The following is a 24,575-nucleotide window of genomic DNA, read 5'->3' as shown; positions in this document are numbered from 1 at the left end:
AATTGTATGCAATTTGCGTTACAATGCGGCAGTTGATAATAGCCGGTAGTAATCAAAAATATTTATAGCATGCACTCGATTTGCTGGAAGGTCTGTGGAGGGCGGCCTCTGTTTCTCACAAAATAAAGTTGTCAAATGTTTAGTTTTATTCACTGAAATAATGGTTTTATAGCTGGTCAAGCAGATATTGTCAGTAGAAAAAGGCGGCAAATTTGAAAAATGTAGGCGCGAAGGGATATCATCCCATAGAAAATTTGAATATCGCGCCCTTTTCTACTGACAAGATCTGCTACACGAGCCAGCCAGCCAGCTATTGTATGAAGACCGTAGTTATGCAGAAAACGACCAACTCAATTTTTTTATCAATGCAGAAAGCGACCAAAACTACCGAGTTAGGGTGTAAGTCACTTTCACAAAAATAAAAAGTTGGTCGCTTTCTACAGAACTACGGATTTATAGCGCTTACCAGCGCTAAAATTTGCTTCACATCGCTAGATATCCCAAATGCCATTACATACAATTTTATGCTTATAATAAGTAAAATTAAATTAAATATATAAAATACAAAAGGATCTAACGTAATTTATAATAAAGTACTTTTTAAACACGCTTAAGATTCGGATTCTTGGAATAATAAATGGAATTTTCGATCGTGAGTGGAACGAACCAACCTAGACTGTTTCCTTTCCTTGAATAAATGTAAAAATAATTTATACTATAAATTTACGACATAAATTGTTGCTAAATATATGAATATTTATATATTGATTTTTAATTTTAAAATATTTATAATTTATCTTAGTAACATAAAGTTTAAGATAAATAAATTGTTAATTGACCGTTTTAGGTGCCAACACAACAATCAACAAACGACAGCGCTGTTGACGTGCGTAAAGTGAAAGTGTCACGTCGGCCAATTCGCTGTCAGTAATATTTTTGTTCCGATATAATTTCGTATTGGCTGCTTATTGGTACGGAAATAACGCTAGTTTTGAAAAAGAGAAAAATAATAATTGTTACTTGTTTTATGAAAACCATCTTACGTGTGTAAAACAGTAGTTAAGGACAAGTTATCTCTGATCTAGGTTATTGCCGGGAAAAATGGGTGTTAAGCCTGCAATTGGAAGAAAATCTAACAAAAGCCCACCTATATTTAGCCATGAATTTGTGATCCAGAATCACGCAGATATAGTATCATGTGTGGTTATGGTTTTCCTGGTTGGACTGATGGTTCAGGTACGTTCAAAGCAGTTGCCACGTAAGCCGAGCTTTTCGATGTTTCTTGAAATATTGTAGCATTTTGTTGAGTTATGGTCGTTATCTTTGTGGTTTTGGTTACAGTCGACGAGTCCCATCGCCAGTTTATTCATCAGTCTGCACCATAATGTTAGTGGCGTGGAGCCTACGAGAGAAAATCCTAAGGGTGAGCCTTTCTCGTACGAAGCGGGTTGGAAAGATTCCTGCGCGGTGTTCTTCTACTCGCTCGTATGCATCGTGATGCATGCAATCCTTCAGGAATACTTCTTGGACGTAAGTTTCCACCTATACATTTATGTTCTACCTTGTACATTGTTCAATATGTGTACAGATTGTCTATCTTGTTGTAGAAAATATCAAAGAAGTTCCACTTGTCAAAATCAAGATTGAGTTCGCTGAATGAGTCTGGTCAGCTGGTTGTGTTCCATTTGGTGACCTTGCTATGGGGAGGTGATGCTATTCTTCGAGAAGGATTTGCATTCAACATTTCACAGCTGTGGGATGGTAAGTTTTACTTCAAGTTAAATTAACTTCTACATAACCCTGTGATGTGACAACCAAACTAACACAGCTGGCAATTATGGTTGCAACAGTGCATTCATTATCTACTATTGTTTCTTCAATCCTATTTTGCAAGATTTTAGAAATAGGTAAATATCAGAATTAAAAAAAACAGATTTCTAAAAATATTTTGTTAATAATTTTTAAATAAACTGGACAGATCAGGGATACATTTTTGGCTGGGTTTAGTTAAATGTTTAGAAACATTATCCTTTTCTGATTCTTTACATAAACACAAATACCTAAATGAAGGAGCTATTAAACCTAGCCTAATTATGTAACCATCATCTCTCATTCTTCTGTTCTATTTAGAAAGAGGATAATTATTTTTCTAAGATAAAGACTTTCATGGTCTGCCCTGCTAGACACACAATAATCAGCTGATTAATACTTGTGTTATATTTTATTTCATGTTCAGGCTACCCGAACCACCCAATGAGCTTCCTGCTGAAACTGTGGTGGATCGTCCAGGCTGCATACTGGATCCACACTCTCCCCGAACTGTACTTCCAACGCATCAAGAAGGACGAGTGGGCCGGCCGTATCCGCCAGGCTCTCATCGCATTCACTTTTGTAGCTCTGGCTTATGGCTTCAAGTAAGTTTCATATCAGATTCCTAATTAAGTTAATGTACACAGTTAAACCATATCTCTAATTGTCTTGTGTAATTAATTACAGTGCCCATTTACAAATGTGTACTGTTATTAAATTGAATTTGTAAATACCTAAGTCATGTTACTTTGGGTTTATGTTGTTATTGAACTGGACAAATTTAAAATTATACTTGATGACTTACTTCTGTTTTTAGGGTTCCGTACCCAAAGGGTAAAACGGGACCCTATTACTAAGACTCAACTTTTTGTCTGTCTGTCACCAGAACCCTAAAACGTGCGGAACCCTCGGCCGGCGAGTCCGACTCACACTTGTCCGGTTTTTTTAAAACAGTGCACACTGCAGAAGAATCTATTCATAATTACCCAGTATCATATCTGTTTGATATAACTTTTCAATCCTAACATTGTTAGGACATTGGGCTGTAAGAGCAAACTTCTTACAACAATATATAAGTATCTTGGGCTTTGGGATTCAATTTTGTGGATATATTGTTGTTCACCTGTTTAGACCAATCTGACTGAAAACGAAATTTAATGTCCCTTAAGGGCAGAGTTGGGCAAAATGTAATCGACTGACGATTAACGATTAAAATTAACCGACTTAATCGCGAGCAACGATTAAAAGTGACGATTAATTAATTTTAGTCGAAAAGCTCCGACTAATATTGTCACGATTAAATTAATCGTCGACTAATTACCGGCGATTAATTTTTTTAATCGATTAATTAGTTCGATTAATTTTCTCTCGATTAATTTTAGCAATAAATATGGTCTTTTTACCCGACTTTAAAAAAAGAACGAGGTGCCTAATTCGTCTGAAACATTTATAAATAATATAAGTAACAGACGAATTTTTATGTATGTTCACTTGGAGACTATTAATTTCGACCGTCTTCGAATTTTGTTTTTGTTTGAAAAGGGATGTTTTAGAGTTCGTCCCATTTTGTTATCAATAAAATACTGAAATCGCTATAGGCATACCTAAAGCAAAATTATCATTTTTTTAAACAAACACGTGCATTTGCTCTCGAAAGGTACTTACTATTGTGCGAATTATATAGACCGGCTGACGAAAATATAATAATGGCATTTTAAGCTCTGTAGGCAATTTTTTTTTGTTAAAGGTTGTTCTTATCTCGGGTTATGTTGACAGTTCTTAAGGTCGTATAACAATGGCAAATTATGGATAAACGGATTGTTATCTATTTTGCAATTTCTAGTCCTGTGTAAACAATAAAACAAACCGACAAAGAGTACGTATGCTTAGTATTTTATGTCACTGTATTATATGCCACGTGTTATTAGTTTCTCAACTTACCCAGGTGTTTAACCCTTAAATGCATGATTTTGTGTTTTTGCCGGAAATTAATATATGTATCACATAATTGTTTCCTGATTCTAGGAAAAATGGTAAAAAAAATATAGCATCGATTTTTACTGCGAAATCAGTGTTGGAAGTTGCATAGGCTAAATCATATTTTATGTAAATATATAATTACATACTAGTAAGAGATATAGGAAAAATCTTACTGCCATCAGAAAGGTATACTATTTGTGATATTCCTATGATAAATTCTTGAAATATAAAATTATTACAAACCCCGAAAAATGTGCCCAAAATCACATTGTAAGTAATTACTGCATTGACAAGTTGAAACCTTATAGAAAACAACTGATAAGAGGTAAGTAATGTGTTTGCTCTTTCATACACATACGTCGTTCTCTTTCTAATTTTTATACCTGCGCTACAAGCCCTAAACCCTTACCTATAGTTCGTTTTTTTTAGCATTAGAAATTAGGTAAACAATCTTGATGTGTCTTTTAATTGAAAAACACATTTTAAAAATAAGTTACGGCAAATATGAAACAATTATGAATCTAATACGATCATCTATATTCTTCTGCTTTCGTAAGTAATAGTTACTGATTTTTAAAAAGCGTTTTTCAATTAAAAGACACTTCAAGATCGCTTACCTTCTTGCAAGTTCTTTCTAATGCTAAAAAAACGAACTATAGAGATGCCGCGCTAAGTTATCCGCATTATTATAGTAACCAATGTAACCATCTTATATTATTGAAGCACATTTATAACACTGGAATGGTTTTTAATGTGTACGCAAGAAGTTTTGATTTTTAGTTACATATAAAAATGACCACCTGTCTACTTTCAATCGAGAGTTAATCGAGAAATTTAATCGATTAATATTAAGATTAATTCAATTTCAATCGTATGTTAGGTCGACTAAATTAATCGCGATTAAATTAATCGCCGATTAATTTTGACGATTAACTTTTTTAATCGATTGATTAGTCGATTAAAAAGTTAATCGATTAATGCCCATCTCTGCTTAAGGGTAGAGTAATTCATCATCATCATCATCATTTCAGCCTATATACGTCCCACTGCTGAGCATAGAGTAATTAACTGATGCTAATGTATTGTCAGTGGGGAGACACTCCTCCTTTCGGGCAGACTCGGCTCCATTTGGCTCAGCAGTGCTTAGAGCAATTATAGGGATTGGCACCACTTGACATCCTTTTGTGTGCACAACCACAGATATGTTAATCACTTGAATTTTGACAACCCTAGATAGCCGAAAGGGATAGCGCCAAACATTAGAAAGGGATAGCATGATTCGTCCCTGAATCGCTGTTAAACTTCGGTTTTGTAGGAAGTGTCCTGTCTGCATGGTAGAAATATTATTTATTCTGTGTTATTGTTACGTAGATTCCAGCGTGTTGGCGTCAGTTTGGTTGTCCTGCACTCCCTGGCCGAGTTCGTGTCACACGCCTACCGTCTTAACGTCATCCTGAGGGGCGAGCGAGAGGACTTCATCGAGAAATGTAAGTTTTCACATATTAGTACAATGATGTATCTGATAAACTCCTGTGAGACTCAAGCATATTAAAATTTGGGTCCCATTTGGAACCCTAGCTAGAGGATGTTTTTTGAAATATATCGAAAAATGTTGAACACAGTTACTCATTTGATCTCATTAAGTATTTTTCTAAGTTAACATAATACATAATGGTATGAACATAGCCACAATAATTTCGGGTGTCTATTGTTTCCCAAATAGTTTCACGTCATAATGTATTGTTTTTCCGAATTTTCGTTAGTCATAATTGGTTTTTCTCAGAAACGCGTAACTTTTCAGGATTGCCATAAAACAAACCTAACCTATCTAAAAGATAGCCTTACGAAAGTCCTGAAAAGTTAACGGTTTCAGTTTTATGACACATTACATCACAATACATGACTTAAAACTTTATGGGAAACAAAGGGACCCCGGTTGATCAGTCTGCTAATTGTTATTGGTGCAATTGTGTTGTGTTGTTGCAACCCTAAAGGCCTGTGCACACCGGCTGCGTGTGCGCGACGTGCACGTGCGCGTGCGGCGTTGTAGTATACAGATCCTTATGAGAGATGGCACACCGCTTGCGTGACGTGTGCGTGTGCGGCTCCAACATTTTACGCGCACGTCACGCACACGCAAGCCGGTGTGGCTCGGCCTTAAGTTATGTGAATGTCGTGCAGTCGGCCGGCTGGTGAATGGGTCGGTGTTCGTGCTGGTGCGGCTGGCCTCGCTGGTGCTGGGCGTGCTCACGTTCTACTTCGGGCTGGCCGGCGCCGCGCCGCTGCTGCTCCGCGTCGGCGCGCTCTCGCTGCTCGTCTCCTTCCAGGTATTAAACTGTACCTCCTAAATCAGGGTGTTTTTAGGGTTCCGTACCCAAAGGGTAAAACGGGACCCTATTACTAAGACTTCGCTGTCCGTCCGTCCGTCCGTCCGTCTGTCCGTCTGTCTGTCACCAGGCTGTATCTCACGAACCGTGATAGCTAGACAGTTGAAATTTTCACAGATGATGTATTTCTGTTGCCGCTATAACAACAAATACTAAAAACAGAATAAAATAAAGATTTAAATGGGGCTCCCATACAACAAACGTGATTTTTGACCAAAGTTAAGCAACGTCGGGAGGGGTCAGTACTTGGATGGGTGACCATTTTTTATTTTGCTTTTTTTTATGTTTTTTTTTTTTGCATTATGGTACGGAAACCTTCGTGCGCGAGTCCGACTCGCACTTGCCCGGTTTTTTTACAATACACTTTTTACAGTCTACTCAGACCAGCTAAAATCTATAGTCTATTATTTTCCGCGATTTCGAGGTTGGGCCTGTTGTAAAAGTTGTTCAGTATGACCTATATATTCTTCCCGTAAATTATTGCTGGTGACAACAAAAACGCATGGTAAAAATTACAATCAAAAGCATCCTGTATAGTATATAATAACGACCCACTGTCCTAACACTAGGACGTAGGGGCTATTGATAAATTACGTCATTTCAAATTAGGGGGGGGGGGTCTGGACATCGGATGATGGTAGCATGACGTAGGAGGAAACGGGGTCATTCGAAGGATGATTTTTGGATGATTTTAGGGGGGTCAAAAATCGTCAAAAATAGATGACAATTTATGAACAGCCCCGTAGCACACATTTGTAATTTTTAGGGTTCCGTACCCAAAGGGTAAAACGGGACCCTATTACTAAGACTTCGCTATCCGTCCGTCCGTCCGTCCGTCTGTCCGTCTGTCTATCACCAGGCTGTATCTCACGAACCGTGATAGCTAGACAGTTGAAATTTTCACAGATGATGTATTTCTGTTGCCGCTATAACAACAAATACTGAAAATAGAATAAAATAAAGATTTAAATGGGGCTCCCATACAACAAACGTGATTTTTGACCAAAGTTAAGCAACGTCGGGAGGGGTCAGTACTTGGATGGGTGACCGTTTTTTATTTTGCTTTTTTTTATGTTTTTTTTTTTGCATTATGGTACGGAACCCTTCGTGCGCGAGTCCGACTCGCACTTGCCCGGTTTTTATCCTATCTTATCTAATTACATTCGAAAATTTGACCATGAGGGGTTGTTAGTACTTTTTGATGAGAAGAGAAAAGCTAAGCTAATATGTATCAGAATTATGTTTTTAAGCACTTTTAAATGTAGGAGTGATAATTTATATTGCTGTAGGCAAAAATTCAAGTGACATATTTTTTATTTAATAGCCTATTTTGTGTCCCACTGCTGGGCAAAGGCATCCCCTTTCTTCCGCCACTCATCACGGTTTGGTGCTGTCCAGTCGCTGTAAAAAGCGTCAAGGTCATCCCGCCATCTCTTTTTTGGTCTACCTCTGCCCCGGCTAATTTGCGGTGTCCATTCAGTAGCCAATCGGCCGACCCGGGTGCATACGGCAGACGTGTCCTGCCCAATCCCACTTAACACCCATATCTACTATACCAGTTCTGGAGCGCAGTTCGGTGTTCCTAACCCGATCGGTTCTGCGAACTCCTAGTATGCTGCGCTCCATTGCTCGCTGGCAAATCTTGAGTCGGGACTTCTGGGCTTCCGTTAATGACCAAGTTTGGGCGCCGTAAGTTAGGATAGGGAGGATACACATGTCGACGAGTTTGCGTTATAGTGTCACTGGAAGGTTGCCTTTCATTAGCGCCTTCATGGACCAGAAGCTCTTCCAGGCGTTTTCGATGCGTCGATCGATTTCTTTAGACTGCCTGTTATCGAAGGATGCTATCTGGCCCAAATAGATGTATTCATCGACATATTGGATAATGAAAATTAAACATTAATGTATTTTTACTCTTTTTAAGGTTTACCTCATGTTCAACTTCATCTCTGAAGCCATGAAGCAGAGGCAAGAGTCCCGCCAGCTGGCCCTGAACAGGCCGAAAAAGGAAAAGAAAGACAAACCTAAAAAGGAAAAGGGTAAGATTATTATAAATTAAAATTATAAATAAGTTAATAATAAGCCATTATTATATGCCTATAAAATTATTTTTCTGTCTGATATATGACGTGTTTTTTAACTTTCCCCATACCGGCCCGGAATGTCGTAAATATTCGGCACGTCGGTTTATTCGGTAAAAATCGAACCGAACTATTCGGCCGAATACGAACATTGAAATACTGAATAATTATCGAATAATCGGCCCATCTCTATAGTTCGTTTTTTTTTAGCATTAGAAACAACTTGCAAGAAGGTAAGCGATCTTGACATGTCTTTTAATTGAAAAACGCTTTTTAAAATTCAAAAACTATTACTTATGAAAGCAGAAGAATATAAATGATCGTATTAGACTCATAATTGTTACATATTTGCCGTATCTTATTTTTAAAATGTGTTTTTCAATTAAAAGACACATCAAGATTGTTTACCTAATTTCTAATGCTAAAAAAAACGAACTATACTGTAATGCATAATATTAAATCTATTCTATTTGTCAACAGTAAAGAAAGCACCCGTCGAAGAATCCGATCTGCCGGAGGTGGACCAGAACACGAACAAAACTCTAAGGCAGCGACAAGCCGCCGCCGCCAAGGCCAAGTGAAGCCCTCCTGGTAGCCCATAGACCTGCACTTCCGAACCGACACGCCGAACGGCCATCACTGCATATTCTAAAAGCATTGACGATTCGACACTGACATGACGAAATATTTATTGTAGTAGCTTCCTAAGGTCCAAGGTCCTACCTATAGTTACTCTACAGTTCGATGAAATTTAAATCCTATTCAATAGGAACAGAGTCGCTTTTGCTTTGTTTCGTAAAGCTTTCCAACAACGCAAAATCAACTTTAGTTCCTACACTATTCAGGTTCAGATTTCTATGGCAAATTTCGTATTTTTCATTTGTATGGCTGGGCATTAGGAGGGTAGAAAACATTGTATTGACTGTTCCTACACGACCCAAGGGTTATTAAAGTTATACCATGACATAATTAAACGTCGCAAACCATTTGTGGGAGATATTTTTTAAAGGTTTGGAGAAGTGACGACCATCTGAAGTGCACGTCTGGGCTTGATCTAGTTCAATGAAGGTTGTCCTCGTCCTGTCGTATCTGTCTTTCCACTACATAACGAGTCTTTCATTTTTAATCTTCCTATTTCATGTAATTAATAAACAATGTTGTGTTAACAAGTTAGAGCACAAAGTATATCGATATTTGGTCAACTATACATGGCTTTACCTACTTTGATTTTTTTTTATGTATATCCAACCATTACCAGAAAATTTTACCCCGACGTGATAATAATAAAACTTACTCGTCAAGAAATATGTTCTGTTGAGTTGTTAGGTAGGTATATTCTACGTAAATGTGGCGTTAATTTTCTCAAGTCATGATTTGGATAGCAGAACGTACTGTCATATAAAAGTATAGTGGATACAGGGTTGTAAAATATCTCCTAAAGTGTAAAAATAAATGTAATAGGTTAAAATGTTGTTTATATGAATATATTGATAAGGATTACGAGGTACTGTGTGTTCAACACTTTAAACGGAGGAACTGCATAGTTAATTTGCATTTTTAATATATATTTTCAAGAATTCCAATACTGAGTTATTTTAAATATATTCGTAATTATTTTTGTAATGCGGATTACTTTTTATTACATAAGTTCTTTTATTTTTGTGACTATTTATTCTGTAACATTCGAAGTGAAAATTGTTTTGGTGCTCTCGAGATTTTAATTTATGAAAGGTTTTAGGCTTTGTAATAGATTGCTCTGTTGCCGACCGCGAGCTCGCTGGGGAGCATTCTGTTACGCCATGAGATTGGATCCATGTTTGTTGTTATGTATGTAAACATTGTGAACTAAAGCATAAATGAAATTATTCTTCCTAAATGTGAAATTTGTGCTCACAATTTATAGTTATTATTTTAACATGAATTGTCAATTTTAAAAAGCTTGATGTTATTTTTATTTCAGAATAAATTTTGTAACAATAATGTAAGTTTTTTTGTGTCCCTAGATGACGGGTTTTGTCGAATTTCGCAGTATATAAGCTACTCAAATAAATACAAATATTCTGTAGAGGTGTAAAAGCCAAAGATACCTAATGGTCTCTTGCGTCAGCATTTATGCAGCATTTAAGCCGGGGCAGAGGCAAGCCATAAAAATAGATTGCATTTTGTAGCGACTGGCGGGAGCATGCATCAAACCGCGAAGAGTGACAGAAGAAAAGGGAGGCCTTTGCCCAGCGTAGGAAATCAAAATTGACTGCACAAAAATAGTGTAACATGTGTTCTATTACATGTATACCGACCACCGATAAAGAGCTACGTACTAGTTGCCTGGAGCTAGTAATAAATACTTACAGTAAACCGCAGCAAATTCCAAACTAACTTCGTAGCCCTAGTTCATTCATAGTCATCAACACATAGACGTGACATCACACCACTAAAAGTAGGTACCTTATTTACATACTGTTTTCTGTGCACTATAAAAGTAATCTGTGACTTCCCGCGCTATTAACTTATGCACTTTAGTTGCATGTCCACATCATTTGTTCTTTGTATCTTTATTTACGTCAATAATAAATTAAAAGCAACAACCGACCATGGAAATTATATTAAATTACGTACCTATACCACCTATAAAAATCTATAAACATAGCAAATCATTTGTGATAAATCATTTGTCTACTGATTATTTCTTAGTAGGTACCGTCGACGTCAAAGTTTATGTTTACATTTTTCGCCTTATTACAAAGGAGTAAGGTGCAAAATGTAAACATAATTTTGACTTCGACTGTACCTACCTCCCAATAACTTACGTTGGTGAAACAATGGGACATCCATTTTTAAATAGCTATAGGTACGCAAATAGATATAGTACATTATTGTCGAGGCTCGGAAGTAGCTACTTGCAGGCTGAGGATTCGTTTTAAACGGACGACCTTGGGAGTCCGTTTAATTGAATCCGAAGCCAGCAAGTAGCCTTCCAGCCGAGTCATATATAGTGCTTTTCTCAAAAATGGTGCAAGAAATATAAATATCATAGAAATATTTTACAAAAGCAACGTTCTTACATATATATTTTGACAGAAAAAAACCCTTGCCGCCTTTTTATTTTTTTTAATAAAAAACTAGAAGTGTATTTTTCTGCCAAAAATACGCCAACCTATTTGAGACATCTAAATAGTCGCGGTACTATTCATCTGTTTGGCTGTTTAATGGGCCTGTGCCTTCATTTGATATGGTAATTTCAACTTTTAAAAAGTTTGGAACTCGACAAATAATGGAATTTGTATGCAACATTGCAGTCCCAAAATCGAGACTGCAATGTTTTTAACTTTTTAATTTTTGTGTGACCATAAACTACGCGCGTCGCGACCAATTTTTTAGACGGCAAAGTCGACTTTGCCGTCCATTTTTGAGAAAATTATGTTTAACCATCTATTTTAGTTAAACATAGGTAAATATATAGTAGAAGAGCCGGCCGCAAATTTTCTAACCGACTTGATACCACGATGAAATGCACAATGGTTTCCCATAAAAGTGATGCTAAGTCCGAATTCGATAGTCTGCCACGGCGGAACTTGCCGAAAGTACGAAAAAGAAGGCCACTTCCGGTGCGAAAAAAGGGGGCTGATTTAACCCATCTGATACCGAAATAATAGTTATGGCAGCAGTTAGAAATTTACATGTAGACACATAAAAGCGAAGTCTGCCAGTATTTTTTTTGCCGGAAGTGCTTGGCAGACGCTCTCAAAGGTGGCCAACGGGACCCCTAATTTAACCCATCTGATACCACCATGAAACCAATTCCAGTCGGTAGGTATGAACGGGGTCCCTTTGTTTCCCATAAAGTTTTAAGTCATAATGTATTGTTTGTCATATTATCGTTAGTCATAAAACTGAAACCGTTAAGTTTTCAGGATTTTCGTAAGGTTATTCTGTAGGTAGTTTAGGTTAGGTTAGGTTTGTTTTATGGCAATCCTGAAAAGTTACGCGTTTCTGAGAAAAATCAATTATGACTTACGAAAATTCGGACAAACAATATATTATGACTTAAAACTATTTGGGAAACAATAGAGACCCGGTATGAACCCTCATGTCAGGAATATATAAGTCTGCCAAGGCTTTTCCTGCCGAAACACCTTGGCAGACGAGATTATGTAAGCAAGGTCGGCATCGGTTACCCTACACTAACCCATCTGATACCACCATGAAACCAATTCCAGTCGGTAGGTACGAACCCCCATTTTAGGAATATATAAGTCTGCCAAGGTTTTTCCTGCCGAAACACCTTGGCAGACGAGATTATAAACAAGATGACCATCGGTTACCGTACACTAACCCATCTGATACCGCCATGAAACCAATTCCAGTCGGTAGGTATGAACCCTCATTTCAGGAATATATAAGTCTGCCAAGGCTTTTCCTGCCGTAACACCATGGCAGACGAGATTATGTAAGCAAGGTCGGCATCGGTTACCCTACACTAACCCATCTGATACCACCATGAAACCAATTCCAGTCGGTAGGTATGAACCCCCATTTTAGAAATATATAAGTCTGCCAAGGTTTTTCCTGCCGAAACACCTTGGCAGCCGAGATTATAAGCAAAATGACCATCGGTTACCGTACACTAACCCATCTGATACCACCATGAAACTAATTCTAGTCGGTAGGTATGAACCCTCATTTCAGGAATTTATAAGTCTGCCAAGGCCTTTCCTGCCGAAACACCTTGACAGACGAGATTATGTAAGCAGCATCCACATACGATGGATCCGTATTTTGGGATTATACAGATTACGGACATTATTAATAGCTGTAGGCTCATTTATTACTTTATGCTTATACATATTTGTATATAATTATGTTACTAATAAAATATATTTATAATTTATTAAACCTAAACTTAATACATTGGGAATTCATTACCTGCTTACGGCAGTAGTAGGGATAAGTGGGTGAGTTCTGGCTCACTGAGCCAGGCCAACAGTCCCTCCCCCTTTTTTCCCTTGTTGAGGCCCTGCAACCTTGCCTTGAACCCAAACTAATGTCATTGTAGCTCGAATCTAACCTAATCTATTTTTATTGCTTTTAGAATATTTCAATTATCTACTTTTGCAAAGTTAAAGGTTGAAATCTCTATTTCGCAAAATGGAATTTTAATGTGACTTTAACACGTTCACTGCGTTACGGGGTCTTTAAGCCCCGTACGATGTCATCATTCAGTGCGAAGTTAAATTTATTTTAGAAGTTAAAGGGGGAGGGGAGGGTGCACACATTTTACCACTTTCGAAGTGTCTCTCGCACAAACTATTCAGTTTAGAAATAAATGATATTAGAAACCTCAATATCATAAGCGATAAGACCGCCTGTTGTTACCGCTATTGTCTTTGTTTATGTTATTGTCCATTTATTGTAAACTAAGTGTATGTGAGGCGTGCAATAAAGAGTATTGTATTGTATTGTATTGTATCATTTTTGAAGACCTATCCATAGATACCCCACACGTATGGGTTTAATGAAAAAGACATTTTAAGTGTCAGTTCTAAGTATGGGGGCCCCCAAAATTTATTGTTTTTTTTTTCTATTTTTGTGTTGAAATCTTAATGCGGTTCACAGAATACATCTACTTACCAAGTTTCAACAGTTCTTATAGTTTCGGAAAAAAGTGGCTGTGACATACGGACGGACAGACAGACAGACATGACGAATCTATAAGGGTTCCGTTTTTTGCCATTTGGCTACGGAACCCTAAAAATGAGGTATTAATTCGATTTTTTAATGTTTGATATCTCCGTCATTTCGGGATCGATTTTGAAAATTATTTTTTTAGTTGAGTTGTAACTTGTAAGTATATACATACAGATTGGTTCCGTCTTTGTCAAAACCCAGTTCTGATGGTGAGATTTATGAGGAATCGAGGGCACTCTTCAAATCTTGTAAGGGTGGTTCACGTTTGTATGGGAAAAATTCAAACTCTAGCTAGAAGAAGCGGCACCCCCTCATTTTGTTACACTTATTATGTTGACAAAATACGCCAAGTTTGTAATCTTACAATCTTAACTACAAGGGGGTGCTCAAAACAATTTGAAATTTTTCAAATTGTATGAAATAAAAAAAAATAAGTTACTATTTTTTTGATTTTTATGTAAGTAGTAGTTTTCACATTATTTGAAAGTGTGATTTAAAAGATATTATTTTGAAAGAAAATGTTTTTCTACTTCAAAACTTATACATCACATGTGCAAATAGTGCGAAACCAGATATTTAAATAAAATTCTGAATCATAAATACTCTTTTTGTTGGGTTTCAAACAACATACAAAATTTCAACGTGGTTAAGCATAGTTCTTGTATAGTTCGTTTTTTTTAGCATTAGAAAGAACTTGCAATAAGGTAAGCGATCTTAGCATGTCTTTTAATTGAAAAACGCTTTTCAAAATTCAAAAACTATTACTTATGAAAGCAGACGAATATAAATGATCGTACTATATAGTTCGTTTTTTTTAGCATTAGAAAGAACTTCGCAGAAGTAAGCTTGTGGTTCCAAATCCGGCACTTTTAGCGGTAATAATTTGAAGTAAATTATATGTATTGACCGTGCTACATTAGATAATTCAATAATTATTAACAATAAAAGAGCCTGATAAAAACTGTACGCTTACTTCTGTGGAGTTCTTTCTAATGCTAAAAAAACGAACTATAGATTAATAATTGTTACATACATATTTGCCGTAACTTATTTTTAAAATCTGTTTTTCAATTAAAAGACACATCAAGATTGTTTACCTAATTTCTAATGCTAAAAAAAACGAAGTATAGTTGAGATAAATTAAGAAACTTGGTGTATTTTATCAACATAATAAGTGTAACAAAATAAGGGGGTGCCCCTTAGGAAAAAAAATGTTTTTTGAACCACCCTAACATATAGTGATACTGGTGTATTTTAAACAAACCAAGCATTTACATTCAGAATTGTGACATTTGATGAAGTGAAACTGCTGATGATGATCAGAATGGAACTCTTCAACGACGCATAGCTCATGTTTGGGGATTTGTCCTCTTCGTTATGTTTGTTAAGCACGTTAGATTTTTAAGTCATATTATCGTGAAGCTCAAGTTCTGATGATGGAATCCATAAGGAATCAAGGGAACTCTACAAATCTTAATGGCATTGTATAGTGACTCTAGAGGATAGTCCGGACGACTTCGAACGTGCCCGAATTCTAGCCGTATAAGCCCCCGAGTCGGGCCATTGGCTACGAGCACTCCCTTCCCGTCAAATAGGCACCGTTTTGGACCCAAGTAGCTTGAGAATAGCTATATGCTTAAGGCTTGGGTCCAAAATATGTGTCCCTCATACTTGCGCCTGTGGCAAAAACGTCGATCAGCTATTGGCAGCCGGCCGCCTATTTCGCCACGGTACCATCAATGATTTGGTCCGTCGGTCGCTTGCCACCGCCCCTGTGCCTGCGATTCTCGAACCCGCGGGCATGGCGAGGGACGATGGCAAGCGCCCCGACGGGGCCACATTGGTGCCGTGGAAACTAGGTAGGGCCCTGTTGTGGGACGCAACGTGCGTAGATACCTTCGCACAGTCCCATATCCAGGCGGCCCGCACCCAGGCCGGCGGCGCGGCTGACCAGGCCCAGGTTCTCAAGCGCCGCAAATATTCGTCCTTACTTAAGGACTACGAGTTTGCGGCACTCGCGGTAGAGACACTGGGCCCTTGGTCAGCCGACATGCAGGCCTTTGTGAGGGCCCTGTCGGGACGGCTGATTGACGCCACAGGGGATCCCAGAGCTGGCGCGTATTTCTCGCAACGAATCGCCCTGGCGGTTCAGCGAGGAAACGCCGCCAGCGTAATGGGTACCATGCCACATGCGGACCTGCTAGAGGGGGTATTCTTTTTATAATTAGGTTTTTATTTTATAGGTAAGTTTCTTTTATTTTAGTATTAATTTTAATTTCTTTGTAGTTTTAGTTTATTTTAATAAGTTATTTTATATTCAATATGTTACATATATGTCTTTGCTATTATGAAATAAATTTTAGTGACTCTTGTATTTTCATCAGGCAAACAAGGATTTACATTAAGAACAGTGGCATTTGATGAAGTGGTATTGCTGATGGTGATCAGAACGGAACTCCTCGACGACTTGTCTTTTTCTAATTGATTGTTAAGCAAGTAACCCCACTGGCAAAACAAGCAAGATTTTGAATTCGACTTCTACCTGAACCTGGACCCGGACGCGGACCCGGACTCGAGATCGCGAATTCGGACACGGACCCGTTTTCTATTTGGTTGGTGTAAATGGAGTTGGTGAATTTTTTGATTAATTCGGGCGAAAACTGGAAGGTTAGGTATCATAAAATATTTATGAAGAGAAATTGTAAGAGATGGTATCATTACCAACAACTGTGGAAAATACTGTTTAGTTACTCTTTATTTAAAAATAGCAAAATCAAATTGCATGATTTCATTCGTTTTCTCCACGGTACACAGAATAAGTCATGATATTTAGACTAGACAAAAAAAATCAAAATCGCTCTCCTTCTTGATGCGACTGGCAAATCATATTACTTTTTGGCAACCGGGTTTTTTAACCTAAGCCGGTTGCTCGATCGAAATCTTGACCGGAAGTGAGATATTTGACATTAAAGGTCCGTTTTTTTCGTTTTTCATAAATAACTCTTAAACGGTGGTGCATAGCAAAAAATGTTCTATTACATAAGTAATATGCATAAAATTGTCTACAAGAAAGATTAAGTACAATTTTTCGCTAGGATCAATATTAAAAGAGATTTTAACGCGGGAAATTTAATTATAATCACTTCTAAGGTCCCGTTTTTTAGGTTTTCGTAAATAACTCATAAACGGTGGCCAATATCAAAAAATGTTATTAGACGTTAATAATCTACATAAAATTTTAAACAAAAAAGATTCAATACACTTTTTGCAGGGATCAATATTTAAAAAGATAATAAAGAGGGAAAGTTAATTATACTAAATTCTAAGGTTCCTTGTTTTTATTTTTTCGTTAATAATTTGAAAAGTATGACTCATAGCAAAAAAAATCTTATACATAAATAATAAACGTAAAATTTCCTACAAGAAACATGCAGAACACTTTTCGCTAGGATCAATATTTAAAAAGACAAAGCAGCGGGTAAGTTAATTATAATCAAATTTAAAGTCCCTTTTTAGTTTTTTGTAAATAACTCGTAACGGTGTCCCATAGCGAAATAGGTTCTTAAGAATAAATTATCTACATAAAATTTCCTCCAAAAAACATCTAGAACACTTTTCTCTAGGATCAATATTTCAAGCGATATTAAAGGAAGAAAGTTAATTACAATCAGTTCACAGGTCACTTTTTTTTTAGTTTTTCGTAAATAACTCGTAAACGGTGGCCCGTTGCAAAACAATATTCTACATACATATTAAACATAAAATTGTCCACAAAAAAGGTTCTGTACACTTTTTCGCTACGATCAATATTTAAAGAGGTATTAAAGGGGGTAAGTTAATTATAATCAATTTCCAGGTCCCTATTTTTAGGTTTACGTCTATATAGGTAAAGAACTATTTATTATTTTATTTTATTTTCAAAATTTAGACCCAGTAGTTTCGGAGATAAAGGGGGGGGTGGTATTTTTTTGTATTTTAATGTTTTATTTTGGGGAAGGGGGCTTTATCTCCGAAACTACTGGGTCTAAAATTTTGAAAAGATACACAGAATAGAATCTATAGATGACAGGAAAACCTATTAGAATTATGCAGTCAAGCGCGAGTCGGACATTACTTATAGTTTTTGAACCGATCCCTACAGGTTTTTTAAAGGCAATTCACTCGCGTTTCACATATATAAAATACACTGTTAAAAATTGGGTAATGTACGGAACCCTTGCAACGCGAGTCCGACTCGCGCTTGGCCGGTTTTTATTCATTTTGAGGTACGGAACCCTAAAAAGAGAAAAGTGTTCCATATGTCTTTCGTAGAAAATTTTATATCGATTATTTATTTACAAGAACAATAAGAACTTATTTTGCTATGAGCCTTATTTTACGAGTCATTTGCGAAATCCTAAAAATAGGGACCTGGAAATTGATTATAATTAACTTACCCCCTTTAATATCTCTTTAAATATTGATCGTAGCGAAAAAGTGTACAGAACCATTTTTGTGGACAATTTTATGTAGAATATTGTTTTGCAACGGGCCACCGTTTACGAGTTATTTACGAAAAACTAAAAAAAAGTGACCTGTGAACTGATTGTAATTAACTTTCTTCCTTTAATATCGCTTGAAATATTGATCCTAGAGAAAAGTGTTCTAGATGTTTTTTGGAGGAAATTTTATGTAGATAATTTATTCTTAAGAACCTATTTCGCTATGGGACACCGTTTACGAGTTATTTACAAAAAACTAAAAAGGGACTTTAAAATTGATTATAATTAACTTACCCGCTGCTTTGTCTTTTTAAATATTGATCCTAGCGAAACGTGTTCTGCACTTTCCCACTCGGGTCGCCACTTTCCCGAATGAAGGTTGAGGGAGGCGATGGCTGAGATCTCGGAGTAAATATCTATGGAGTAGAGACGCGCACTAATTTCTATCTGAAAAATTCTGTCGTTTTTGGCGCGGGGGACGAGGTAACGCACACAAATAATGTTAACACTAATGCATTTTTAGCATGCGTCGCTACACACGCACACGACAAAATTATCAAACACTAGCAAAAACTATATTCACACAAGTACAAGAACAAACACAGACAACCCTGTCCGTGAACGAGATGACGTCAATTCTAAGTAAACCTAGATAGTGCGAGGGACGCGCCGATAATATTGTCGATAAAATTGACAATGAATTTTAATTTCTGCTTATTATCAATTATAATAATAATAACAATATCAAGTCTTTGTACGAGCATTTTACTAACTTTCAATTGTTGTATTGTTTAGATGTTATTTCTAATAGTTTGTCAATTTGTTTAGGGCGAATCTTGCAAGCTGATATAGAATGATTTTTTGTTATCAGTTCATTAGTTAATATTTTACATGTTGGTTTACTTCTGAAAGCAATGCAATATACTATCGAGCATGCAGATCTGATGACAGAGATGGAACGCGGCCATAGGATGTCATTTAAGGGATATTGAGTAGGGGATAGTTAGTATATATATCGGCGGTAGATCGTAAAATCGGGCATATCGAGATATTCCTAGGCATATCATGAAACGCCGCCATTTAATAATCTGCCTTTTGCATTTTTTGCCACTGCTAGTGCTGCATTCTATGTGGCATTTGGAGCAGAATGCGTAGGTACTAGGTAGGTACTAAAATCATACGCTACCCAAACACGTACTATAAGTAGGCTGTTAAGCCATTTCAATGGTTATCATTTGCTAAAATTTAGGACATCCTACTTATTCGATATGCCTAAATGTTGAAGTTTGCACAGTATGGCAGGTGGTCACTAGTTAGATCATGACATGCCGGCGTTTCATGATCTGCTTAGGAATATCACACCTTGAAGTTAGCACGATATGGCTGGTGGTCACTAGGCAGATCATCATCTGCCTAGGAATATCACTCCTTGAGGTTTGTACGATATGGCTGGTGTTCGCTAGGCATCATGACCATCTGTATATTATTCATTGTTTATATCGATTTTACCGATATTGGTTCTTATGGTGTCCCATCACTAATATTGGTACGGTGATACCAGAGTAATAAATTAAAAGTGCCTATTTATGGAAAGTGACAGCCGTAAATACCTTAAATTAATAAAATATTTGCCATGTTAAATAAAAATATATAGCTGGTCAAGCAAATCTTGTCAGTAAAAAAGGCGCGAAATTCGATATTTCTATGGGACGATATCCCTTCCCGCATACATTTTTCAAATTTGCCGCCTTTTCTACTGACAAGATCTGCTTGACCAGCTATATGTAGAAACTAAAGAAAAAATAATTTTCAAAAAATAGTCTATCGGTAATTTAACGTTATTTAGGGGTTGTGCACAAATCACGCGAGATGTTTTCGACTACTTTTTGATCCCCCGTCCTCCTTTTCTTTATTATTATAGATCAATTTATTTGATTAAATAGATTAGGTTGATATGAAACTAAGGTGTTATATAAAAATAATGTGTTACATAAATTATAATAACAAAAAGCAACGCAAATAGGGCATATAACTGCAATGATCTGCCGTCAGAGTGTAGCACTAAGCTAGCTAGTAAATTTTCTCTTTTCTCTTTATCGCTCAAATATGCAATAGTGATAGAGAGGTTAGATAACGAAATTTAAATTTTCTTGTTCCGCGGCGGACCCCCAGATTGTGATGGATTGTGATAGTCGCGCCCCCTACGCAGAGTTTCGCATAATATTTCCTATTAGAAATTCTACTCGTACCTAATTAATATTTAGAAAGTCTTCTTTAGAATTACCCTAAATTAGATCTAATATCATATAACTGGTATCACTGTCAGATTGACAATGTTTTTTAGTTATTTGCAAAGTTAATGCACTATTTGATAATATTTAGATGTAATAGTACTTACATATGATAAGAAACATGTTCTTTTTGTAGACTAGACGTTTCCGATCTCATTTTGCACGAGAAAACGCTGCAATTCGGCATTTTCGGCTCCTATCATTCCGCTTAGACTGACGTTTGCTGAATGGCGTATGACGTGTGGCAACTAGTTTTATATAACCTCCTTGACCGGCGGCCGCGATCTTTTTGCAGAGGGGAACGCCTGTTAATGGCCGCTCCATAGATATTTACTCCGAGGCTGAGATACGCGTCATACTCGTGAACGGGTGCTGTTTGTGGAGACTGGTCTGTTTAAGCTAACACGAGCTATTATACTTAGTAACTTAATTTTTATTAATTAATTACAGTGAGACGCCTCATTCTGTTCTCGTATGTTTCTTTTCTCTTAATGAATGTCTTAATTATACAGGAAATTGACTCTTGGAGACCCTATACATCTCTAAGGATAACTTGATAAACTATATAATCTTATAGTTCTGACACCTAGAGACATTTACACCTCTAAATATTATAGATTTTTTTTCGTGTGTTTTTTTATCTGTATTTTGTATGTAATTCGACATTAAGAGACCATATACATATCTTAGTAATTGTAATACGTTAGATTGAATTGTTAGTTTTATTTTATAAAATTGTTGATGTTACTATTTTTGCTTTTATGTAAATTCAATGTTGACGTGTAAAAGTGCCCTTGTGGCCTATTTGCTGAATAAATGTTGATGTTTGATGTTTGATGTGCATGTTTCTTGTAGGAAATTTTACGTTTATTATTTATGTATAAGATTTTTTTTTGCTATGAGTCATACTTTTCAAATTATTAACGAAAAAATAAAAACAAGGAACCTTAGAATTTATTATAATTAACTTTCCCCTCTTTATTATCTTTTTAAATATTGATCCCTGCAAAAAGTGTACTGAATCTTTTTTGTTCAAAATTTTGTGTAGATTATTAACGTCTAACAACATTTTTTGATATTAGCCACCGTTTATGAGTTATTTACGAAAACCTAAAAAACGGGACCTTAAAAGTGATTATAATTAAATTTCCCGCGTTAAAATCTCTTTGAATATTGATCCTAGCGAAAAATTGTAATGAATCTTTCTTGTAGGCAATTTTATGCAGAATACTTATGTAATAGAACATTTTTTGCTATGTGCCACCGTTTAAGAGTTATTTACGAAAAACGAAAAAAAGGGACCTTTAATGTCAAATATCTCACTTCCGGTCAAGATTTCGATCGAGCAACCGGCAAATTCGGATTCAGCGGGGTCTAGTTAGGTTAAAAAACCCGGTTGCCAAAAAGTAATATGCTTTGGCAGTCTAAATCGATTTTATGAAAAATATGACCAGTCTAATTACTATATATGTTCAGAATATTATTTGAATAAACTTAGGATAGGATACTTAGGATAGGAAATAAAATGTGTGTTTTTATATCTTTAAACCCAATTACTAAGTAGATTGCACATACATTAAAGTCACATTAAAATTCCATTTTGCGAAATAGAGATTTCAACCTTTAACTTTGCAAAAGTAGATAATTGAAATATTCTAAAAGCAATAAAAATAGATTAGGTTAGATTCGAGCTACAATGACATTAGTTTGGGTTCAAGGCAAGGTTGCAGGGCCTCAACAAGGGAAAAAAGGGGGAGGGACTGTTGGCCTGGCTCAGTGAGCCAGAACTCACCCACTTATCCCTACTACTGCCGTAAGCAGGTAATGAATTCCCAATGTATTAAGTTTAGGTTTAATAAATTATAAATATATTTTATTAGTAACATAATTATATACAAATATGTATAAGCATAAAGTAATAAATGAGCCTACAGCTATTAATAATGTCCGTAATCTGTATAATCCCAAAATACGGATCCATCGTATGTGGATGCTGCTTACATAATCTCGTCTGTCAAGGTGTTTCGGCAGGAAAGGCCTTGGCAGACTTATAAATTCCTGAAATGAGGGTTCATACCTACCGACTAGAATTAGTTTCATGGTGGTATCAGATGGGTTAGTGTACGGTAACCGATGGTCATTTTGCTTATAATCTCGGCTGCCAAGGTGTTTCGGCAGGAAAAACCTTGGCAGACTTATATATTTCTAAAATGGGGGTTCATACCTACCGACTGGAATTGGTTTCATGGTGGTATCAGATGGGTTAGTGTAGGGTAACCGATGCCGACCTTGCTTACATAATCTCGTCTGCCATGGTGTTACGGCAGGAAAAGCCTTGGCAGACTTATATATTCCTGAAATGAGGGTTCATACCTACCGACTGGAATTGGTTTCATGGCGGTATCAGATGGGTTAGTGTACGATAACCGATGGTCATCTTGTTTATAATCTCGTCTGCCAAGGTGTTTCGGCAGGAAAAACCTTGGCAGACTTATATATTCCTAAAATGGGGGTTCGTACCTACCGACTGGAATTGGTTTCATGGTGGTATCAGATGGGTTAGTGTAGGGTAACCGATGCCGACCTTGCTTACATAATCTCGTCTGCCAAGGTGTTTCGGCAGGAAAAGCCTTGGCAGACTTATATATTCCTGACATGAGGGTTCATACCTACCGACTGGAATTGGTTTCATGGTGGTATCAGATGGGTTAAATTAGGGGTCCCGTTGGCCACCTTTGAGAGCGTCTGCCAAGCACTTCCGGCAAAAAAAATACTGGCAGACTTCGCTTTTATGTGTCTACATGTAAATTTCTAACTGCTGCCATAACTATTATTTCGGTATCAGATGGGTTAAATCAGCCCCCTTTTTTCGCACCGGAAGTGGCCTTCTTTTTCGTACTTTCGGCAAGTTCCGCCGTGGCAGACTATCGAATTCGGACTTAGCATCACTTTTATGGGACACCATTGTGCATTTCATCGTGGTATCAAGTCGGTTAGAAAATTTGCGGCCGGCTCTTCTACTAATACGTTTTTATGTATTTGGATTATTTTCCGGGTTCCACGCTTAGGTATTTTGCAGATATTTATTATTTTATTTAAAATATCTGGGACCAACAGGACGGCGTCCATTTGGTCGACCCAAGTAGGCCTTTTTGGCTGCCCGATCTTCACCCATCCTTTCGAGATGGCCAAGCCAGCGGAGACGATGCGCTTTGGTCTCACATATTATGTTCGGCTCGACTATCAGATGTTCTATCTCGGCATTCTTTCGGATCGTCCAACTGCCATCGTCTCTTTTAACCAAAGACCGATCAAAGTGGCGTGCTCTTGTGTTGGAGGCCAAGACTCATTTTGGGTCATCGCGCCAACCAAGTAAGTAAGTAGTAAAATATCTGGGAGACCGAGATTTCTTGAAACTATAAAATGCGCGTTTTCTCAAAGATAATAGACCTATAGCTATATCGATTTTTCGCCCCCGAAAACCCCCATATACCGGGTGTGGCCTGTAACATGAGCAAATAATGAAAACATAGATTGGACTCCTCAAACGGTGACACTTTTTTTCAACAACTTTAAAAATTATTCTGAAGTATTTAGACTCCCTATTTTTCATACAAAACAAATATTATTTCCAATGGACGCCATCGCCACGCCATATCATTTTGATTGACGTTGCTTGTCACGCCTTAAACATAACAAAATTCGCAATATATTGCGTCTTGGAATAAACTTTAAAGTGTATTAAAAATCAAACCACAAGTTATTTTTAAAAGTCGCTGAACAAATGTTGGTCAGTATGAGGAGTACAGCCTACAGTTAAATTTTTTGCTCATATTACAGGCCACACACGGTATAACTTTC

At 36.9% G+C, this 24,575-nt stretch overlaps 1 protein-coding gene across 1 annotated transcript; it reads left to right on the top strand.

Annotated features, from left to right (window-relative positions):
* The first annotated feature begins 881 nt into the window (after positions 1-881).
* On the top strand, positions 882-10,237 carry LOC134680097 (translocating chain-associated membrane protein 1). Its single transcript, XM_063539141.1, has 8 exons — positions 882-1,236; positions 1,342-1,530; positions 1,608-1,761; positions 2,237-2,414; positions 5,161-5,276; positions 5,971-6,116; positions 8,101-8,215; positions 8,738-10,237. The coding sequence occupies exons 1-8, from the start codon at positions 1,102-1,104 to the stop codon at positions 8,836-8,838; spliced, it is 1,134 nt and encodes a 377-aa protein (XP_063395211.1). The 5' UTR covers positions 882-1,101; the 3' UTR covers positions 8,839-10,237.
* The last annotated feature ends 14,338 nt before the right edge of the window (positions 10,238-24,575 follow it).

The sequence above is a fragment of the Cydia fagiglandana genome, chromosome 3 (genome assembly GCF_963556715.1).
Source record: "Cydia fagiglandana chromosome 3, ilCydFagi1.1, whole genome shotgun sequence".
Lineage (NCBI taxonomy): Eukaryota > Metazoa > Arthropoda > Insecta > Lepidoptera > Tortricidae > Cydia > Cydia fagiglandana.
Note: the sequence above shows the minus strand (reverse complement) of the source record. Positions and strands in the feature narration are given on the sequence as shown.